This window comes from Arachis hypogaea, chromosome 13 (genome assembly GCF_003086295.3).
Source record: "Arachis hypogaea cultivar Tifrunner chromosome 13, arahy.Tifrunner.gnm2.J5K5, whole genome shotgun sequence".
NCBI classification, from domain to species: Eukaryota; Viridiplantae; Streptophyta; class Magnoliopsida; order Fabales; family Fabaceae; genus Arachis; species Arachis hypogaea.
The window spans coordinates 32352322-32374634 of record NC_092048.1 but is presented as its reverse complement, the minus strand read 5'-3'; the positions used below and the strand labels follow the sequence as shown (position 1 = coordinate 32374634).

Below are 22313 nucleotides of genomic sequence, written 5' to 3'. Positions count from 1 at the left end.
GGCACCATTGGCGTGCCACATGCCTAGCATGGTGTGCCACACGCCAGCGCTCTCCTTGCCACCTCTTAGCACGCCCAGGGAAGCCGAATAATGCATGGTGTGCCACACGCTAACACAAGAGCGTGGCATGCTGGGCCAACTCTCTAAAGGCCCCAAAAATCACAAGAACAACGTGTGCCACACGCCTTCGATAAGCACTCCAGGTCCAAGCCAAGAGCATGGCGTGCAACACGCCAGTGAAGGACGTGCCACACGCCCAAGAACCAACCTCCTAGTGCCAGTGAACCAAGTGAACCAAGTGCCACACGCCGAGATGGACACTCGCAGGGGCCAGAATTTTGGGGCACATCACACGCCAATCAACAAGAGTGTGTCATCCTCACATGCCTTCGATCCCCCTCAACAAGGGCATGCTATACACTAAGCCAACCTTCCAATAATGAGCTAGAATCCTTGGCGTGCAATACGTCAAAGGTGGGCGTACCACACGCCTAAGTTGACAAGTCCAATTACCACTCCAATCCCATGATGCTGAAGAATTGAATCACCAACCTTTGAACTTGAATTACAAAGAAGATCACTAGTTAGTTAAGAGTCATTAAAAAAAGATTTCCACCACCATGCATAATGACCAACCATGCATCCCTCATCGGGGTTCACAATCGCACCTTTCTCGAGCTCCTCCATGGCCTTGAACGCAGCCTGGAAATGCGGCTCCATCTCCGCCACGAACTCGTCAGTAAACCCGACCCGACTCACATCCAAGTACATTCCAACCTCCTTGTGTTGGTACAGTCACTCCCTTACCTCTTCTATAGCTCCCTTGGATCTTTCTCCAACACTTTCTTCTTCTTAAACCCCTTCGCCGTCGGTATCCGGCAGGCCGACAGCCGTGCCATCGGTATCGGTGCAGCCGCACTGTCATTGGTGACCAGAGATACCTCCCGAGCCACTGACATGATGTTTAGAGCCCGATCCGAACCGAGTTTTAGTCGGCTCAAGAATGCAGCCAGCTCTTGTCCATTCCGGAATGGGTTGGTCAACGTCGGAGAATGGTTCCAATTTCGGAGCCTGAGAACATAGGAAGATGAACAAATGCCAGAGATGGAAGCCATTAAAGTATGATTCGTGATTTCATGAGGTATAATTTTATCTGTGCATTTGATATTTTTTTCTGACGAAATATTAAGTAAGTGGTGACTAAATAAATTATTTAATTAACTTTTTTTTTTTGCAAATAGAAGAAATAACTATTTACTCCTAAATTAATTAGAGTAGAGAGGTTCTATGACAAATTTGATTTTTAATATTTTGATCTAAATATTAAAGATTAAAATATTTTTTTAATAAAAATACTAGATAAACAAGTATTTTGTAACCAAATTCACAACTAAATATTATTATATTTTAATAAATATTTCTATATATCTCAATTCTCATCTTATTTAGAATTTTAATTCACACATATATTTTATCTAAGTAATTTTTGTTATGTCAATAAATTATTAGGCTAACTTAATTAAAATTAATTAAAAAAAATTGGTCCTGTAGCTATCATCACCTTTTTTTTAATTATTATCAAGCAGAATCTTCAGTTAATACTTAAAATGGCCCCTGAAATTTGACCCCGATGCAATTTAGTCCTCAAACTTTCAATTGACTCAAATTGTACCCTGAAATTTTGACATGTGTCTCAATTTGACCCTTCCATCGTTTTTCGTCACCGGAAAGCTGACCTGAAAAATTTCAGTGTCATATGGTCAACAATTTGGTTTCTATTTTTATTTTTTATTTTCACTTTCAGTAATTTATATTTTTAAGATTTTGTGAAAAAAAAAAAACAAAATTATATTAAACCAAACAGTAAAAATAGGCACCATTCAGCCCTTGATTTTCTTGAATAAAATTATACTTACCAAATATAGTTAATTTTAAGGGAAATCTGATTGACGAACCCTTAACTCTTAGCTTTCGGTTTTGCTTGTTGTTTCTACTTTGTTTCTCCAAAACTGCAGAACTACTACTACTACTTTTCCCAGCATGAAAATCTATCACCTTATTTACCTTTTCATGGTATACAGCAGGTGGAGCAAGCAAGTTTTTTATCTAAATAAATCTCCTATTTTTTTGCAAGTTGTTTAAGATTTCAAACTGCAAAACCATCACTAAAGTTAATAAAATCTCCAAAAAATTCATGACCTTGATATATAGTGATTTGTGTGTAAATACCCGTGATATCTGTTGATGTCCATAAGAATTCTCTGGTATATCATTTTCATGCGGAGGAATGGGGCTTCCATGTGGGGGTTGGCATCTTGTAGAGAATCTGCTGATCAAGCCATTGTCAACAATGGTTGATTTGTTTCTAGACTGTTGGGGTTTCTGGCTAGGCATGCATACCAGGCATCTAGATGTAGAACCTTTTCTTGATTACTCAATTTCTAAACCTTTGCAATGTAGATGACTTGCATGACCACAGTTGAAAATTCGAATTCCAGAGCTAGTGGAGTTCTTCGTAAGCAGGCCATTGCAAATACAGCATAGTATAGTCCTCGGAGCATATCCGTGAGAGGCCTCTTTCTTGAGTAAACTCATAGTATAAAATGTATCATCCTCTATCAAGGATTTTGCGGCATCCTAAGGGCAGAAGAAACGAAAAGACGAGACTGTACGCACATGGTGTTGCTGTAGGCCAAGTTGAAAGCTTTTTACACTTGTTTACCTAGCACTATGCAATTAGGGTCACCCAAAATTTCCTAGCATAAGCAGCGAAAGATTCAGAAGAGGAGTGGAGGTAGACGGCCAATCCGAACACCACAATGGCGAAGAAGAACCAGAATATGTAGAGGCAGAGCAGAGGCAGATGCTGACCCACAACTGTGACGGCGACAATGACTCAGAGGCCGAAGCAGAGGGTGGCAAAGGCTAATGGAATAAAGAAGCACGAGAAGAGGCAGATCCAGAGGACATGCTAGAGCTACCTGAGGCTTGTTCCTGCTCCCCAATTCACCAGAAACACAATGATTTGGGTGATATGAAGATTGCTAGGTTTTTTTTTTTAAATTGTTGGGGGCTAAATTGATGCATACAAAAATTGTCACGTCAGACCACCGTTGAGGCTGCCAGGTGTTAATTACATGTGCCACGTCAGCTTTTCGGTGATGGAAATAGACGGAAGGGTCAATTTGAGCTACGTCTTAAAATTTCAGGGTACAATTTGAGTCATTTGGTAATTTGAGGGTTAAATTAAATCGAGGGTCAAATTTCATGAGTCATTTTAAGTATTAACCAATGTTCTGAAAATCAAATCGGACCGGCTGATCGAACCGGTTTAACCGCAAATCGACAACATTAACGATCCGATCAAGTATGTAAAACTGCTAATAAAAAACCGGCAAAAACCGTTGAACCGAACGAGAACCGGCCGGTCGGACCGAACCGGAACCCGGCCGGTTTACACAGAAAAAGGGGAAGCTCCTTCGTTTCTTTCTCCCTTTCTCCCTTTCTTTCTTTCAGTCAGAGAAATCACCCAAACCCAACCACAAAACCCTAGCACTGTAAGCCTACACCACCGCCACAAGGAGTGGCATACTGCCGCCGTCCGTCGCACTCAAAGTTCGCCATCCGTCATCTAGCTTCCCTCGTGCTCCAAGTCTTCAACCCCTGTTCGCTGTCACCGATCGCGGTTGCTTCCTCGAGCTCGGCGTCCGTCGTCTTTGTCTGCTCAGCCGCGCTTCCGTCGCCGTTTGTTTGCCGTTCACGTTCGCGTCTTCGTTCGCGTTCGCTCGGCGTTCACCGTTCGCGTTCACTCGCCGTTCACCGTTCGAGTTCGCGTTCGTCTGGAAGCCACGTTGCTCTGCTTCAAACTCTGCGACCAACCCGCGCGCTCCACTCAGCCGTTGAACTGCTCTCTTTTGTCCCCGCCGTGAGTTCCCTAAACCTGCCACTAGACAATACACTCACACAACACCAATACTCTTCTTCAAACTCTGCAACTTCTGATTTCTATTACAATAAGTAATTATTTGATTTGGTAGTGGTTTGGATTTTTTCATAGACTAAATTTAAGTTACAATAGTTATGTTCTCTTCTCTGTCACATTGAAATTAAGCTTTGAATTCTCTTATTTCGTTTTAATTTTACCGCACTCAACATGTTTGATGAAATGCTTTAACCATATTTCTGGTTGGTTTTATAATTTCTAGCTTTTAGAAACTTAGTAAGTTGATTGCATGTGAAATTAGAATAATTGGATCATAGTAATTAGGAAATTTTAGCTGTACAAATAGCATCTTTGCAGAAAACATGTTAGCATGATGATTCCACTTGCATTAGTATTCTTCCGGTTAATTTTTTAACTGTTATTGTGAACTTGTTAATTTGCTAATTGTTCTTGTGTTCTTCTGTTACTTTTATTTTTTTTTGGTTTTGTTGTGATTTTCTGTCCTTGAATTTGTTAAGTTGATAATTTGCTAAATTGTTGGGCTGCTGTTGTTTTAATTTGTCAAATTGTTAGGTTGCTGCGACTTAATTTGTTGGATTTTCTATTTAGGTCTTGTTCTTGTTTATTTGCTAAATTGTTGTTGTGTATTTATTATCTATTTGCTGGATATTGTTGATCATTGTCTTTGAGATTATTTACTATGCAGGTTTAGTGTCATCACTGTTTTGGAATGTTTTATAATGTACTAATGTTTGTTGCTGTTTTGTAATTGCTGGTTGCAGGTTTAGTGTGATTATTGGTTAATGTTTTGTAATGTTTGGTGCTGAATGCTGATTGTTGAGTTCAGATATGGTTATTTATTTTGACTTGGGTAAAGAGACTTATGGTCATTTTTTCCTGCCTTATACCGATTCAGATGATTATTTTCAGAGGATGAGCACTTATTTATGTATCTTGAGAAACTGTCTTTCTGTGTGTTATGAGCATTTGGTGAAGCCTGTATTTTACCTATTCAAAGCTTAGTTTTACCAAATGGTCTTCAAAGCAACTCATCCAAAATGCTACTGCACAAATCCAAGTCTATTGTCTCTAAAAGTCTGTATGCACCTTCATTTGGTGAAGCCTTTCTAGCACTAGTCCACTACCAACTTTGTTATTAATAATGTTATCAAATTTATTTATCCGAGTACTATGTTTATTTTTTAGTTGGATTTATGATAATTCATTTGATATTCTTCCTATTTTTGTCAGATATTTCCTTTAACATTTTGTATATTGATGAGGAATTGTACTTGCTTGGTATCATGCTTTCATCTGGCATTTTTGCATTTAATATAAAAAAAGGAAAATCCTAAGAGTAATTCACCACTCCATTAGAAAAACTTCATACTACCTTATACCCTCAACTTAATACTTGCATATTTATAATTTATTTATTATTCTATTCTAAAACGGTTTTTCCAGTTGAACCACCGGTTAGCCGATTGAATCAGTAAACCAGTGAACCAGTAACTAAAACGGTTTGATGACCGGTCCGGTTCTCAAAACCTTGGTATTAACTCCTTCATCCTTCTCCAAATTCTTTTTTATTTTATTTCGGATTGGCTTGTCTTGGCAGTTGGCAGTAGCGTAAGTTCTCTTCTCCCTCGTTCTTTCTGTTACTCTCCTCTCTTTCGGACTGTCACAAACTCAAATCTAAACCTGTTCAAATTTCTGTTTCTGCTGGATTTTCAACATCTTAGACTCCTAAACCTCAAGTTGGACAAAGGTTAGGATTTTGGGGTTCTAGGGCTTCTTACAAAGAGAGGTTCACGATGTGAACGGCCAATTTTTTCTTTTTTAATGAAATTTTATATTGGGGTTCTTGGGCATGTTTGGTTAGCCATAAAATTTCCCGGAAGAAATTTTTAGAGAGCAAATTTTCATGGGAGTATGTACTATTAGATAAAACTTTTCACTTTTCATCTTGTTTGTCATGTATATGAAATTATTCATATGTTTTCTTTTCACTCTTAATTTTATTTATCATCTCATTCTCATGTATATTGTCTCAGCATATTGGTTTATCTTTATTTGGAAAATTTTTGGAACTGCAATGCAGTTTAGAAGGGCATATAGTTCAACATTACATTCGGTTCAACTGATACTGAGTTTAGAACTTAGATGAATAGGTTTCTAACCCCATATGATTCTAAGATTCTCATTTGAGTTTAGCTTGTTATGATTATTTGTGAGCAAGTGACAAATTTTGTCTAAATATTAAGGCTGCGTTTGTTTTTGAGAACAGGACAAAATTTTGTGTTCTTGTATTCTCTTTGGTGATAAACTAGAATATAATACTTTTTCGTTTTTTTTTTTTTTTTTTTGTTTCCCCTTCTGTAGGCCAATTTAAGATAATGAGTGGTATGCAACTGCAAAGTGCTTCGTCTACCTTGAGCACTCAAGGGTCTAAGCAGAATGAAGGTGTAGTTGCTGCGGCAACTGTTACAGAGTCAAAGCCAAAGAAGAAAATCTGCTGTGCATGCCCAGACGCTAAAAAGCTGCGAGATGAATGCATAGTTGAGCATGGTGAAGCTTCTTGTGCGAAATGGATTGAGGCTCATAAACAGTGCCTTCGTTCTGAGGGATTCAATGTCTGAGACTGGTGAAAAAGAAAAAAGGTCACTCTACTATAATAACTGAGTTGATTTTCTGTGGTCGATGAAGATTTTGGATCAGTTTATTTTTTAAGCAAACTACATCAGGATGATAGTTGTAACTAAAAAAAAAAGACTTAGGGAAATTGATTGCTACATGCACTTCATAATTGATCAACTAAACTTAAAACCTTTCTATGGAGATCCTCGTTTTCATTATATCTGGTATTATTACTCCTATATCACTTGCTGAGATTATAGAATGAGTAGTTAGTGATTTTGTAATTTGTACACAAATCCATTTGTTGTCTAATAAATGTGGTTAATCAACAAATCTTCCTTCCCATTTTTGCTTCCCTCTGTCCCTGTTGATCCTTCTTGACTAGGAGCAAGCAGTTATTTATAAAATTTAAATATACAGGAATCGTCAACAGTTCTTCTCATTGTTATCTTGATCTTCACTTGATATCTTTGTGATGATATTATTTTTGTGTAGCATTACATTAAACCAATTTACTTGATGAAGAATAGAACATGCTTTTTGTTATTTGTGACTATAATGAGACTCCATTCTACCTTTGCATGATGGATGTAATTGAAATCTCATATACTTTGCAACCATCTCAAATCGGTATTTGTACTAATTCAGCTTAACCTGAATTCTGCTTGTCGTGTGAATAATAATAGAGTGGAATGTGGAATCCCTAATTCACTGGACTAAAATATATTCTGGAAAACTATGAAACTGTGTGCATTTAGACTTTAACTTTAGATAGTAAACATACAACGTAGGAGTTTGTTGGATTAGAACTTAGCAATATACTCCCTTTTTGACAAATTATCTGTCACTTTGGAAAATTTGGTACATTCAAAACTCCCGATGCAATTTGTATTTAGATGTATTAAGCCTTAAATGTACCATACTTTTTAAAGTGAAATAATTTGGAACGAGGTAGTTGGTCCAATTTATTGCACTGTGTATCATTTACATATGATATCAATGAGCATAGTTATGCACGAGATGAACATATATTCTCAAACATTAGCCGCTAGTGGAATAAGGTTTCGTTGTTGTTGTATTATATTGTGTACTTTGTTACCAGTTTTCTTCAAAGTTATGTGCCTATGCTTCCTGTGTGCCGTTTCCCATTTTACATTGATTTCAAATATATTCAAGTAATTGATATCACTTTCATTTTCGAATTTAAGCGAGCTGATTTTCGCATACAGTTATGTATGATTGCTCTGTGTTTGATATAGAATGTGACGCTGACAACATAGACAGAGATGCATATTTTTAGTCCATGTAACAATAAAGTGCCAAAGCCATAGCTTTTATATAACTATCACTAGAACCAAACTCGATTCACAGTGCATTACTTATACAGATATGAAGTGCAATAAGCACACAAATTTATTTAGTAAAAGATTACTTATTAGGAAATCATTCCCAAACACATTTGGCAATCGTATTTAATGGCCACAGCTGCAGTTGTTGCAGGTGCAGTTGGTGCAACTGCAGCTAGCGCCGCACTTGCATCCGTCGTTCTCAGCAGCTGAAGCGACAACCGTCTCCGTGTAGCTGCAAATGCACCAAAAAAAAGCAGCTTGAGTAGGGGTTCTTTTCTCTGTAATGGGTAGAGCTAAAAAAGCAGTAAAACTATGAAGGATATAAGAATTTCTCGTCAATTTTACCTCTTTTCAGTCTCCATGATTTGAACGACGTTGTTTCCCTTCCTGAAAAATTTGTACGAGCGAATTAGTAAAAGCAAAGTATTAAACATGCACAAATGGTATCGAGCGAACTATTCATAATGATTGAAAATGAAGTACAATTGAATGGTACAGAGCAAGTTTGTTAGGCTGCGATTGATAGATGAAACATTGATAGAGACATTATGTCCATAGATACTGAATTAGTGTATTTTGTGTACAGAGATACTAACAGAAAACACAACTTATTTTTTATTTTTTTGTTAATTATATTTTTTATTATCATATTTTTCTTTTCAAACTTTTTAAATGAAAAAATAAAAATAAATTAGATTTTCATAATTCGTTCTATTTTATCACCAAACAGAATACAAAAACACTAAATTCTATGTCTTCATTTTTTATATTTTGTTCTTTGTTCTTAGTGTCTTGTCTTATCATGTTAGAAACAATGGCAGCCTTAGTGAACTTGCTCTCATAGCATAGAAGAATTTCTATTAAAATTGTATCAAAATTTTCAGAAGAGAAAATATAGGCAACTAATTTTTAGTTTGATAATATTAGTCAACTCTTCTTTAGGATTTAGAATTAAGAATTTATAACTTAGGATTTAGAATTTAAAATAAACAAAATTCTATAAAAGTTGGCTGACTTTTGTCGGAATACACGCAAGCAAAGAGAGGGCATTAAGCACTTACACACACTGGGTCTTGTCAGCGCAGTCGCAGTTGCCGCAGGTGCTAGACATGTTTGGTTTTATGGAAGGAAAGAGAAATCACGAAGGTATGAACTATGCTGTAGATTGCAAAGCTTTGTATGTGTTGTGGCTCCAAGAGTTGAAGCAGGAGGCAGTATTTATAGTTGGAAAAAGAGCAAAATTATAGAGAGGAAGTGTGCATTGTTTGAATGATTGGAGGTCCTCTTTTGTTATGGACCTCACAAGGCATGTGGGGGGAATACGTTTCCCGGGCAAATTGTTATCTGAAGGAATCTAAATCATGGAGGTTTGGCTTTCTTCCCTCCTCTCGTGTCAATTTTAATTCGATTCTTGGGAGACTTGCGTGCTTATTATGATATTCCACGACTTCTTTGCGGTTGAATTGTTCCATTCCCTTTTCAAGTAAATACATAAGAAATGTATCACAGTGAGGACAATAGCCATAATGAAAGGCGAGAAACCTAAGGTTCCATTTGGCATGCTTGAGTTTTTTAAAAAATAAGTTAATACATTTTGTTTGGTAAAACAAAATGTTCATGTTATACTTTTGAATTTCAAAATTTTAGAGGTGATTTTTTAAAGTAAATATATAGATTTCAAAGCTAGTTTATACTTTTTAAAATTAAAAAATCTAATATAATTTTATATATTTATGAATATTTGAATTTATTTTTTGTAATATTTATGTATTTTGTAGTCATATAAATTTAAAAGGCAAGTTTTATCAAATGTTTTTGTAATTAGAAAGTCTAGAGATTAACATTTTTATTAAAATTTGGTTAACACTTAACCAAAAAAAAATGAGTGATTTCACATTATTAAATGTAATTTTATATCATTAAAAATACTAATAATAACTAATTGATAGTTACAAATTACAAAATTTATTGGCTCTTCTATTAAATTTATTTTATTTGGTTTAACCGAATAGAGCGAGTTTAATTTTTGGAAAATATTTGTAAAATGACAAAAATAAATAAATAAATAAACAACCTTTAGAATAGAAGCACACGTTTTACCAAAGTCATCTTAAGTATAATAAGTGTAATTATACATAAATTTGAGACTTGTATGGATTAAAAATTATTAAAAAGTCACATGATAAAAGATTGAAACAATTATCTCGCTTTAGGTAATAATAATTTTGACTATTCATAGGAGGATTAATTCTACATTTTATTTTCTCATTTTTATTATAAACTATAAAAGATTACCATGTGTTCAAGCGGTAATAATAAAATAATTTTATTAATCTACTTTATTTTAAAATTTTTATCCAAATAATATAAATTAGAGACAAATATTTGAGTATGCTAATAAAAATATTTTTTTTGATGGTATAAAAACGTTATGTATATCTAACAAAATTAATTATTGTTGTCAATTTCTTGACTAATGAAAATCTATTCTAAATTGAAAAATTTTTTGTAATTTTTTGAACACCTACCATACAATTTTTTTTTAAGAATTAGACTCATATATTTGGGTAAATGCAGGAATTGTGGTTTCGCCCCACTTGCTCCGGGATATGATGAGTTATGTATTAAGGTGCAATGATATGTTGAGTAAGTAATGAATGATTATGAAATGTTAATGATGGTATCTGAGATACGAGTTTCCCTGGGTAAGAACCGTGGCTTGCCACCACGTGTTCCAGGTTGATTCTTGATACTCTGTTGACCCTACGTCGTAAGGGTGACCGGGCACGTATAAATTCCCGGGTATGGATAGCCCCCATTGAGTGATTATATGATGAATGAATATGAACCCTATGCATAGACTCTTGGGGATGCGCGACGGGGGACAGTCTAAGGTTTTCGGACTTGTCGGGTTGGTTGGATAACCGATAGATGGGCCCCATCAGCCATAGGACAGGCATGCATCATATGCATTTGTTTGTATTGGTTGCTATGCATTTTTGGGTATGCCTAATTGATATATATATTACCTGCTATTTGTTATACTTACTATTTGTACTACTTGCTCATTACTTGTGCGTGAACTTGTTTGGTTGCTTGTTTCTGTTGCATTATGATTGATGGAAGAATGGAGGAAATGCAGAAACAGTTTGGTGTTAGGTTAGGATGGAACTTGAGTAAGTTAGGTAGATTTAGAATACCTACCCCTGTTTATGGCTTTTGTTTAGTACTTAAGTTGGATAACTGAATAACGCGATTCTAGGATTGCCTATGGCTTTCTCAGGACCGTATTTATTATACGCGTGGCACATTTACCATGCTGAGAACCTCCAGTTCTCATTCCATATTGTATTGTTATTTTTCAGATGCAGGTCGAGAGGCTCCTCGCTAGGCGTCTGGATCCTAGAAAGCGAAGTAGTCCTTGGGTGTATTTTGGTTTCTGGTTGTATATATGTATATATATGTTTAGCTTACTCTCCAAGTAACTTATGTATGCTGCTCCTCTTAGAGGTTGGGGGAGAGATAGGAGTTTTCTTTGATATTTTGGTGTATTTTGGGATATTTTTGGGAACTCTTATGTATATATATGTATATATGTATCCTCTGGCCAGCCTTAGCTTCGCAGGCTGAGTCAGGGACTAGTTATGATGTTTCTTTGACTTTCCTTTACATCTCAGTTTACCTTTATCTTTTTTCGATTAGATTTCTTAGTACGCAAGTAATCTTATTCCTTGAGCGTTGCGCTTCTCATTTTGCAATTTTTGTTTACCCGTTTGTTTCAAGACTCCTAGTATACTATTTCTTTCATAAATATATGTATATTTTTACTGTTTAGAGGTTCGTAATACCTTACCATCTCAGTCTTATGACTTAAGCATAAGATTTAGTATAGTAGGGTGTTACATTATGGTATCAGAGTAGTTCGTTCCTATAGAGCCTGAGGACAGACTGAATATGCTACTGTGCATTCTCTGTGTATATGTCTATGTGCTAATAGAATATATAACTGATATGTGTAGCATACATGTTCGCGAGCATGTGTTTGGGACTCTTAAGCACTAAACTTGAGATATTGAGACTGATCACCTTGATATCAATTGTTTGGTGTGAACAGAAACCAAATGGCGTCTCGTGGGCGCGGTCGTGGGCGTAATCGAGGTCGAGGACGGAGAGGTAACGGAATAACTATACCGGCAGACAGTTTGACTAATTTTGTGACCACAATGACGAGTGCTGCTGCTGCCATTGGTGTTGTTGCTGCTGCGACCAGTCGAGCTATGGATTGGACGAGACCACTAACTAGAATTGGCAATGATGGTGCAAATGAACGCGAAGGCAGGAATAATACCCCAAGTGCAGTGGTACCAGTGGGAATAACGGGTTATCCAGAGTTAACTAACATAAGTCAAGCAACGGGAGAAAACTCAAGAAGAACTGTGGTAGCAAGGAATAATCGCCGGGAGTATTCTACAGAGAAAAAGGAAAAGAAGACAAAGATTACACCTAGGAGCCAAAATTTCAAGAAGGACCGTTCTGTTACTTCACGCTCTCAACGTCGAAACAATGATCGGAGGAACAAACACCATTCGGATCCGAATTCAGAAGGGCAAACTAGTGCTCAACCAGATGACTTAAGGTGCCCAAGGTGCAAGAAGTACCATCCAAACAGACCATGCAGGGCCGGATTAGGCGTATGTTACAAGTGCAAGAAGTCGGGACATATAGCTCGAGACTGTCCACACAAGGAACGCCAAGATGCAGTTGAATCCGATCTTCAGACTCGAGGTAACCATAAGCTAGCAGTTGAGTTTTTAACTACCTTGCGTATCCTTAATATATGTATGATCCAATTGTGAAGCACGACAAGTTTTGATGATCGTGGAGTCCGAGCCGATGGTTGGTCGAAGACTACTAGTTGTTGAGATGGAGTGATACTTGGCTAATTTAGGGGAGTGGCTAGGTTCTTGAAGGATAAGAATCAGAATGACGTAATGGAAGTAGGGTGAATTATACCTAAAGAATTGGGACCGTTGAGAGCTATGCGGAGTTACTGTTTGAAATCCAGTGACGTTAAGATTTCAAGGGAAAGGAATAGAGCGAGTACAACCTTTAGTTGTTAATTGATCGAGAGACAAGTAGAGGCAAGACCGAATTCCTACACGAGAGAGTTTCCAAAACCGTTCTTGAAGATGTACCAGAACTTCCACCTTAGAGAGAGCGTGAGTTTGCCATAGACGTAGTGTCAAAAATTGGAGCAGTGTTGATTGCACCACAAGTGAAGACATTATTAGAATCAGTAGAGTTCAAGACCGAGTAAAGAGAGTACTGGAAGAGAGGATCGTCCAACTAAGTGTTTCTTTGCGAGAATAAATGTGGATATATAGTTCTTCCTCATCTCTTATTCGAGCTCCCACGTATATTCCTCTACTCTGTATTGGCTCCAAGCAACCTTTACTAACGAGACTTCGTTTTCTAGGAGTTTCTTAATGCTGACATCATCAATCCTGACCGGAACCACTTGAAACATCAAATTCTCCCTCAACTAAACCGATTCAGGTCTAAAACATGAGTTGCATCAGAAGTGTACTTCCAAAGTTGCAAAATGTGAAATACGTTGTGCAGGATCAAAATGTGAAATGTGAAATACGTTGTGCGGTGGTAGAGCTATTCAATATGCCATCGGCCCAATTCTCTTTAGTACTTGAAATGGACCGATATAACGGGGATTCAGTTTCTTTGTCTTTATCACTCTTCCGATACCTGTAGTTGGAGTAACCCTCAGAAACACATGGTCGCCCTCTTCAAACTCTAAAGGTTTTCGTCTCTGATCAGCATAGCTTTTCTGATGACTCTGAGCGGTAAGGATTCTAGATCGATTCTTCTTAATCTGTTCCGTTGTCTCTGTCACTAACTCAGGCCCCAACAAACTCGATTCTTCGGCCTCATACTAACATAGTAGAGATTGGCACTTTCTCCCATACAAAGACTCATACGAAGCCATACCGATGCTCGCATGGTAACTGTTATTATACGCAAACTCTACTAGTGGCATGTATCGATCCCAACTTGCCAACACACAAGTTCTTAGCATATCTTCCAGAGTTTGTATCCGATTGACCATCGATTTGAGGATGGTATGCAATACTTAGGCATAATCAAGTCCTGAACGCTTTCTGGAATGCTTCCCAAAACCTTGAAGTAAAGAGAGGATCTCTATCAGATACTATAGCTGTAGACACACCATGCAGTCTTATAATCTTTTTAATGTATAAATGCACTAACTCTTCCAAGATATAGCTCATACGAACAGGCAATAAATGAGCAAACTTAGTCAAACAATCAACAATTACCCATATCACATCAAATCCTTCTCTAGTTCTCGACAAACCAGACACGAAATCCATGATGATAACTTCCCAATTCCACTTTGGAATCTCTAAAGGTTGTAGTATTCCGAACGGCTTCTGATGTTCAATCTTCACCTATTAAAAAGTCAAATATTTAGATACATGCACCGCTATATCATTGTCATTCCTGGCCACCAAAACATCGCCTTCAGGTCATGATACATATTGGTAGCCCCAGAATGAATTGAGAATCCACTCTTGTGAGCCTCTGTTAACACATCGTCTCAAGTCTCCCATATTCGGTACACAAATTCTTCCTTTGTACCCCGAAACTCCTTTTCTGTCTCGAGTAACCTCTCTTTGTTTCCTTTGTTCTATTCCTTGCAACATTTTCTGTAGCTTTTGATCATTCTGCTGAGCCTTCTGAATCTCAAGCTTGAAATTATTGGAGATATGCAACTGGTTCAGGCACATATTCCCAGCTACCTCTCTAACACTCAAGTTAAGGTTCTCAAACTCTCTCAACAACTTCTCCTCTTTGATCATCATCTAAGCAATATTTAAATACTTTTGGCTTAGTGCATCTGCCACCACATTAGCTTTTTCCAAATGATGACTCAGCTCAAAATCATAATCCTTAGCAATTCCATCCATATCCTCTGATGCATATTAAGCTCCTTATGATCAAAGAGGTATTTCAAATTCTTATGATCAGAGAAGACTCAGAACTTCTCTCTATATAAGTGTCTCCATACATTCAATGCAAACACAACCACAACAAGTTCTAGGTCGTACATGCATACATTCGTACAGGCATAGATACGAATTAAGACAAGTCTTTATCTTAAATACTTTCTCAAAGTCTTGATCTCACTCTCTTTTAATTCCTCGGTCTAACTTATGATATTAAATTAAAATAAGTTAAAGTCAAAATAAGACTTTAATTTTCTTTCTTGAACATCCTAATATAATGCACCAATCAAGGGTTTAATTTACTATCGTTGTTTTATCATTGATCACTCTCTCCATGATAATGATTTGATAGGAGATATGTTACCTTCTGTCTTAGACCTTTTTTTTTATTTTCTCTAATCTTCACTGTAGCTTTCAATTTAGATACAACTTTCTTGTTTTCACTTTTCTTGAATTTTTTTTTCTTATAGAAAAAGAATAATATTAGAATTATGAGAATAAATATACATCAAATTTGAATTGAAATCATAATAAATTTGATACATGGTATAAGATAAACAAGTGCATTATTTAAAGTTGATGTTATTATGCATGGGTGAATTTTCTTCTGATTTAGTGTCTTGAGAGTGAGTCTGTTTATTGGTCTCACGTTCTTCAACTTACTATAAAAAAGAAAAATAATGCTCAAAATATAGCATTATTTAAAAATTCTATAGAAGACACTAAAATAATGATAAGCATAAAATAACCAATAGAAAAAATATTATATTAATATCGTTAATTCATCTTCTTCTATATTTGAGTATTCAGCATGTGAGTCCTCGTTGAAAAGTAACGGACATCTCCTAATGAAATGCCTTTTTGACTTACAATGTGCACATCTTCGCTTCTTTTGGCTTTTTGAAACTTTTCTTGAAACACCTTTTGACTTCACAACAACAAGATCACCTATTAGCATTGACATGGGAGAAAGCATCGCTTGTGCATCACTTCTTTTTTCTTTTTTATACCTTTGAAATTAGCTTCAATAACTCACTTGAAATTTTCCTATAGTTGGCTGAATTTTTTGAAAAATATCACAGAGCTTTCAACAAATTGATGCTATTGTACCACATCTAAGTGTGTACACTATATCATAAGCGGATTCTTGCTCTCCAATTGAGCATATTAAATCACTCTTTGCTTCCCTTGTCCACCTTTTCAGGATAAGGATCCAAGGACGCATTTTGCATTGCGATGTTTCAAGACTCTAAAGATGTGAGAGCACGATAATCCACGAGTCTCAAATAGCCTACACTATCGCGCAAACAGGTCCTTATCTTTATCATAGAATACTTTAAATAGCCATTACTGATTAACATAGTCACTCGTGTTGTACTCAACAAGATCTCCACTATTTAGGCATTCAGTGACATTTAAGGCACCTGCTACTTCTATCTTATTTCTCACAAGTTTAAAAATATTTCTAGTATAAATTTCAGCAACTTGTTTCTCAAAACTTTTCAAACACGTAGTCAAAATATGGAACTTATAAAAGGTACAAAAGTTAGCATTAAGATCATTGTTTTAGTAATGATTTAGTACTTCATTGAATTTATGCATGAATTCAAGGAGGTTGGTTTTACTGTCAACATAGTTCTTCAATAATAAATCAATTTCTTCATATTGTGATGTAGTTCTTGTCAAAGAAGTGCTTCCTCAAATATGTAGTAGCCCATTTCGTTTTGTCACTGTAAATGCCCTAGACCCATTCATTGTCAGCAAGTCCATATTTCAATATGACCTCATTCCATCTCTCTTCAAATACTTCTGCAGTAAATTGTGCATACAATAATACATTAAAGTCATCCCAAAAATGCTTGTTTTTTATATTTTGTACCGCATTAAGACGGAGATGCCATAAACAAAGACAGTGTGGTATATCAGGAAATACTTCTAAGATGGCCTCTCTCATGGCGTGGTCTTCGTCTATCACAATGCCTCCGGGTAGTTTGCTTGACATGATTTCCGAAAATTCCTTCAATGTCCACTTAAAAGTTTTGGTCCTTTCATCTGAAAGCAAGTCGCATCCAAAGATAGTTGTTTGGCCATGGTGGTTGGTCTCCGAAAACATGACTAAGAGCTTGTTATAAACATTTTGTTTATACTTTGGTGTCGAAAGCCATGACATCGCCAAAACATTCGTAATCAATTGCTCCATCTGACCACATCAAATTTTCCAACTTACTATCTTTTGAGGAGAATTTTCCTAGAAATAATAGGTCACTGACTGTCTTGGACAACAGATAAGCCAACGTAGCAAATGCATCGCCATATTTCACTTTGCCACGCCTAGTCCTACTAATATTGTTGTATATATCTTTGCTGCTAAAACCAACTTTATTGTATCCACCCTTTTGAGAAACCATGTAATCCATTATGTAACATGTTTTAACACCACATGCTCGCAAGCTATCTGCTTGAATTTTATCAGCATCATTAAGCCCATGATTAACAACTGTTGGAAAAACTCAACAAAAGTTCAAACAAGAACCTGTCTAACAGCGGAAACACCAAAAATAATTTTTCCACAACCTGTGAAATTAAATGGGAAATACAAAAGATACTCCAAGCAGCAAATATAATGACAAAAATTAAATAACCAGACACCAGAATTTTAACGTGGGAAAACCCCCAAAAGAGGGACAAAAAAATCTACGGGACCTAGTCCAAAAAAATCTTCCACTATCAGAATAATGGGTACACAAACAGTCTTCCTAGTGACACTAGGGCAACTCAACAATCAACAAAATACATCATCAAAACTGATGGAATCAACATAAATCCTGCACAAAGTGGGTATCTCAAATCAGACAAAAGAGAAGGCAATACAACTAGCAAGTTATATCCTGATGTTCATCTCTACACCAGGAATAACATACTAAAATTTCATAAGAAATGGAGCAAATTTACCAGGTCAATGTGATCAAAATGGCAATGCTCTTTTCCCCAATTTTTCTCTTCTCCTTTGACGCTGCTGTGCGTGCTTGCTTTCTTTCAATTTGACAGAAGCCCTTTTCTCTCTCTTGTTTTCTGTGGCTAATAGCCACTTTATTTCTTTTTTTTTTGGTTTTAAAACTTGTGGGCCCCACTTGGTTGGGGACCCACCAACAAATCTACCCCTCACCAACTCAAGTGGGAATAGGCTGCTACACCAAGCCAGCCTTCTCTTTGCAGGAATCAAACTTCACTGCAGGTAAACTCTTACTCATCATATCTGAACTATTATCATCAGTATGGATCTTCTCAAGTGCATATGACTTCATCTCAAGCGCTTGACGTATTCAATGATACCTCATCTCTATATGTTTCGATTTGGAATGAAACGTCGAATTCTTGCTAAGATGGATAGCACTATGACTATCACAAAATAACACAAACTTCTCTTGATTGATGCCTAACTCTTGTAGAAATTTCTTCATCCACAAGAGTTCCTTAGAAGCTTCAACAGCAGCAATGTATTCTGCCTTTGTAGTAGACAAAGCAACACATTTCTGAAGTTGAGATTGCCACGACATAGCTCCCCCTGCAAAAGTCATTATATAACCAGAAGTAGACTTCCTTGAATCAAGATCCCCAGCCATATCCGCATCTGTGTACCCATCCAACACAGGTTGGCCACTCCCAAAGCATAAACAAACTCTGGAAGTACCATTAAGGTATCTAAGAATCCACTTCACTGCTTGCTAGTATTCCTTGCCAGGATTAGAGAGAAACCGACTAACAACTCCAACGGCATGAGCAATATCTGGCCTGGTACAAACCATAGCATACACCAAACTGCCAACTGCAGATGCATATGGAATCTTCTTCATTTCTGCTTTCTCTTTCTCACTTGTAGGAATACAAAGTAAGCTTGAAATGACTAGCAAGTGGAGTACTAACAGGTTTGGAACTACTCATGCTAAATCTCTCTCAAACCTTCTCAATATACTTCTGTTGTGACAATCACAGTTTTTCATTCTTCCTATCACGAGTGATACTCATGCCAATGATTTTCTTTGTAGGACCCAAATCCTTCATAGCAAAGGATCTGTTCAAATCTTTCTTAAGACTTTCAATCTTCTTAGTATCATGACCAACAATCAACATGTCATCAACATAAAGCAAGAGAATTATAAAATCACCATCAGAGAATTTCTTAACATACACACAATGATCAGAAGAAGTCTTACTATACCCATGACCTTCCATGAATGAATCAAACTTCCTGTACCACTGCCTTGGCGCATGCTTAAGCCCATATAAGCTCTTCTTCAACTTACATACAAGGTGCTCCTTTCCTTTAACTTCGAAACCCTCTGGTTGCTCCATATAAATTTCTTTATCTATGTCACCATGAAGGAATGCAGTCTTCACATTAAGCTGCTCAACCTCTAAATTCAAGTTAGCCGCCAATCCAAGCACAACTCGAATAGAGGACATCTTCACAACTGGAGAGAAAATCTCCTTAAAATCAATACCTTTCTTTTGCTTAAAGCCTTTCACAACCAATCGAGCTTTGTACCTTGGCTGTAAGACATTTTCATCTGCTTTCAACTTGAACACCCATTTATTTTTGAATGCTCTCTTACCCTTCAGTAACTTCACCGATTCAAAAGTATGATTCTTATGCAAGGATTTCATGTCTTCTTGCATGGACTTCAACCAATCTTCCTTATGCTCACCAGACATAGCTTCCTGGTAGCTCTCTGGCTCCCCAGTCTCAGTGTTCATCACATACTCATGAGGAGAGTATTTCTGAGAAGGATGACGCTCTCTAGTAGATCTTCTCAATTCAGGCTCAACTGGTGGTTCAGGTGGAACTTCAACATCTGGCACCTCAGGTTGAGGTGTAGGTTCATCATGCAAATCATCACCAACATTATCAACTTGTACATCTCTCCTATCAACAGGAGGTGTAGTGGAAGGACCAGGTTCATCATTAGTAGAACGTCTAACAGTTATTGGCTTATCTGTCTTCTCAAGATCTTCAATAGTTTGATCTTCAACAAAAATCACATCTCGGCTTCTAATTATCTTTTTGCTCACCGGATCCCATAATCTGTAACCAAAGTCTTCGTGACCATAACCCATGAAGATACACTGCTTTGACTTTCCATCAAGTTTAGACCTTTCATCTCTTGGAATGTGAACAAAAGCCCTGCAGCCAAACACTCGCAAGTGACTATAGGAGACATCTTTCCCTCTCCAAACTTTCTCTGGAACATCACCATTAAGTGGAACTGAAGGAGAAAGGTTGATCAGATCTACTGCAGTTCTCATCGCTTCACCCCAAAAGGATTTAGGCAATTTTGCAGGAAAAAGCATACACCTGACTCTATCATTAATAGTGCGATTCATTCTCTCTGCAACTCCATTATGTTGAGGAGTCTTAGGAACCGTCTTCTCAAGCTTGATCCCATGTCCTTTACAATACTCTTCAAACGGATCCCTGTATTCACCACCATTATCTGCTCGAACACATTTCAATTTCCTTCCTATTTCTCTTTCAACACTTGCATGAAAGTGTTTGAAGATTCCGAGCACCTGGTCTTTAGATTTCAAAACAAAAGCCCACACTTTTCGAGAATAATCATCAATAAAAGTAACAAAATATGATGCACCACCTGGTGTCTTAGCATCCATAATGCAAATATCAGTGTGAACTAAATCTAGAACATGTGATCTCCTATGAGGTCCAGAATTATGAAATGATACTCTAGCATACTTTCCAACAAAACAATGAGTGCAAGTATTTAAAGTTGTACCTTTCACTGAAAGTGAGTGCTTCTTGGCCAAGACGCTTAGTCCTTTCTCGCTCAAGTGACCAAGACGTATGTGCCACAAATCAAAAGAGGAATCATCAGCTATATTCACATCTTCTTTGCACAACTTTGCTTGCAACCGGTAGAGAGTAGTGAGACTATTATCTTCTCTAGCCACAATGAGAGCCCCTTTGGTAATCTTGAATTTTCCATTACCAAAGGAAGTGCAATACCCCTCTTGATCCAATGCCTTTACTGAAATGAGATTGAACCGCATATTTGGCGCATGCCTAACATTTTTCAACTATAACTTGCATCCCATGTTGGTTTTAAGCCACAAATCATCCATACCAATGATATTACACACTCTTTTATCTCCCAATTTGATCTTGCCAAATTTTCCAGCAGTATAAGAAGTGAAAAATTCACACCTCGGAGTGACATGACATGAGGCACCAGAGTCCATAATCCAAGTGGAATCATCATAGACAAGATTCACATAATTTTTATCATATGTGATAAGAACATCTTCATAAACAATAGCAGCAATCTCTTTATCACTATCTTTACCTGTGTCTTTGTTTCTTCCCCTTGATTGTTCTCTTTTTAAGAATCTACAATACCTCTTGATATGCCCCGGCTTGCCACAATGGTGACAAATAAACTCCTCTATTGGCTTGTATTTTTCTCTTGACTTGCTTCGACTCTCTGACTTGTTGGAACTGTGAGGTTTTCTACTTGACTTCTCCCCCGTGACTCTGAAACAAGTGCTTCTGACTGAGAGGAGGCATTAGTCAAACCTCGCTCTTTTCTTCTGGCTTCTTCATTCAACATGATCTCTTTAACCATTGCTAATGTCAACTTCCCATTTGGAGTTGAGTTAGTCAGTGTCACAATCAGAATTTTCTAACTATTAGGCAAAGAGCTCAACAACAACAAGGCTTGAAACTCATCATTCAAAGTGATTTCATTATTTGTCAGTTGGTTCACCGTCTCCTGAAAAATGCTCAAGTGCTCTGGCATTGATTTACCTTCAGTATACTTCATATTGACAAGGTTCCTAATCAATAATGCTTTGTTTTACACATTCTTCCTCTCATATAACTCCTTCAGTTTGTTCCACATCTTCTCAGGATTCGTTTCGGTGTCAACATGTGGATACACGCTAAGATCAAGCCATTGCTTAATCAAAGTAACTGCCTTTCGATTCAGTTTCTTCCATTCAACATCAGATTTAGTACCTTTGGATTTATCCCCCTCCACAGGATCATACAAGTCCTTGCTATACAACATATTTTCCATGAGGGTCTTCCAAATCGAGTAATTTTGGGAATTCAATTTGACCATATTCGGTCCATGAGTATTTTCCTCTATTTAATCAGCACAGAGATAAACAACCAGAGCTCTAGATACCACTTTGTTGGAAAAACTCAACAAAAGTTCAAACAAGAACCTGTCTAATAGCGGAAGCACCAAAAATAATTTTCTCACAACCTGTGCAATTAAATGGGCAATACCAAAGATACTCCAAGCAGCAAATATAATGGCAGAAATTAAA

The 22313-nt window shown here is 37.0% G+C and overlaps 2 protein-coding genes across 6 annotated transcripts; one reads left to right on the top strand and one right to left on the bottom strand.

The window, feature by feature from the left end:
- The first annotated feature begins 292 nt into the window (after nucleotides 1-292).
- Nucleotides 293-6913, top strand: LOC112737973 (cytochrome c oxidase copper chaperone 2). 5 transcript variants are annotated; one of them, XM_025788162.3, is made up of 4 exons: nucleotides 294-1141; nucleotides 2461-3925; nucleotides 5408-5495; nucleotides 6326-6913. In XM_025788162.3, the coding sequence occupies exon 4, from the start codon at nucleotides 6340-6342 to the stop codon at nucleotides 6580-6582; it is 243 nt and encodes an 80-aa protein (XP_025643947.1). In that variant the 5' UTR covers nucleotides 294-1141; nucleotides 2461-3925; nucleotides 5408-5495; nucleotides 6326-6339; the 3' UTR covers nucleotides 6583-6913. The 5 variants fall into 5 exon arrangements, with proteins under 5 accessions (XP_072069289.1, XP_025643947.1, XP_025643948.1 ...); XM_072213188.1 differs by lacking the exons at nucleotides 2461-3925; nucleotides 5408-5495 and adding an exon at nucleotides 4726-4814 and having other exon boundaries at nucleotides 293-1141; XM_072213189.1 differs by lacking the exon at nucleotides 5408-5495 and having other exon boundaries at nucleotides 304-1141.
- A 6684-nt stretch (nucleotides 6914-13597) lies between these two features.
- LOC140177542 (uncharacterized) lies at nucleotides 13598-14825 on the bottom strand. The gene is made up of 3 exons (XM_072210663.1): nucleotides 14499-14825; nucleotides 14280-14411; nucleotides 13598-13876 (listed from the first exon to the last, which is right to left on the bottom strand). The coding sequence occupies exons 1-3, from the start codon at nucleotides 14823-14825 to the stop codon at nucleotides 13598-13600; spliced, it is 738 nt and encodes a 245-aa protein (XP_072066764.1).
- Between the last annotated feature and the right edge of the window lie 7488 nt (nucleotides 14826-22313).

What these genes read in the sequence shown, in the direction of transcription:
- LOC112737973 (XM_072213188.1), top strand. Translation starts at nt 4,793, where the DNA reads ATGGTTATTTATTTTGACTTGG. An exon ending in GGTTATTTATTTTGACTTGG is followed by an intron (nt 4,815 to 6,325) that starts GTAAAGAGACTT and finishes CCCCTTCTGTAG; the next exon opens with GCCAATTTAAGATAATGAGT.
- LOC140177542 (XM_072210663.1), bottom strand. Translation starts at nt 14,825, where the DNA reads ATGATGATCAAAGAGGAGAAGTTGTTGAGAGAGTTTGAGAACCTTAAC. An exon ending in CATTCTGGGGCTACCAATAT is followed by an intron (nt 14,412 to 14,498) that starts GTATCATGACCT and finishes ACTTTTTAATAG; the next exon opens with GTGAAGATTGAACATCAGAA. An exon ending in AAGGATTTGATGTGATATGG is followed by an intron (nt 13,877 to 14,279) that starts GTAATTGTTGAT and finishes CTACTATGTTAG; the next exon opens with TATGAGGCCGAAGAATCGAG.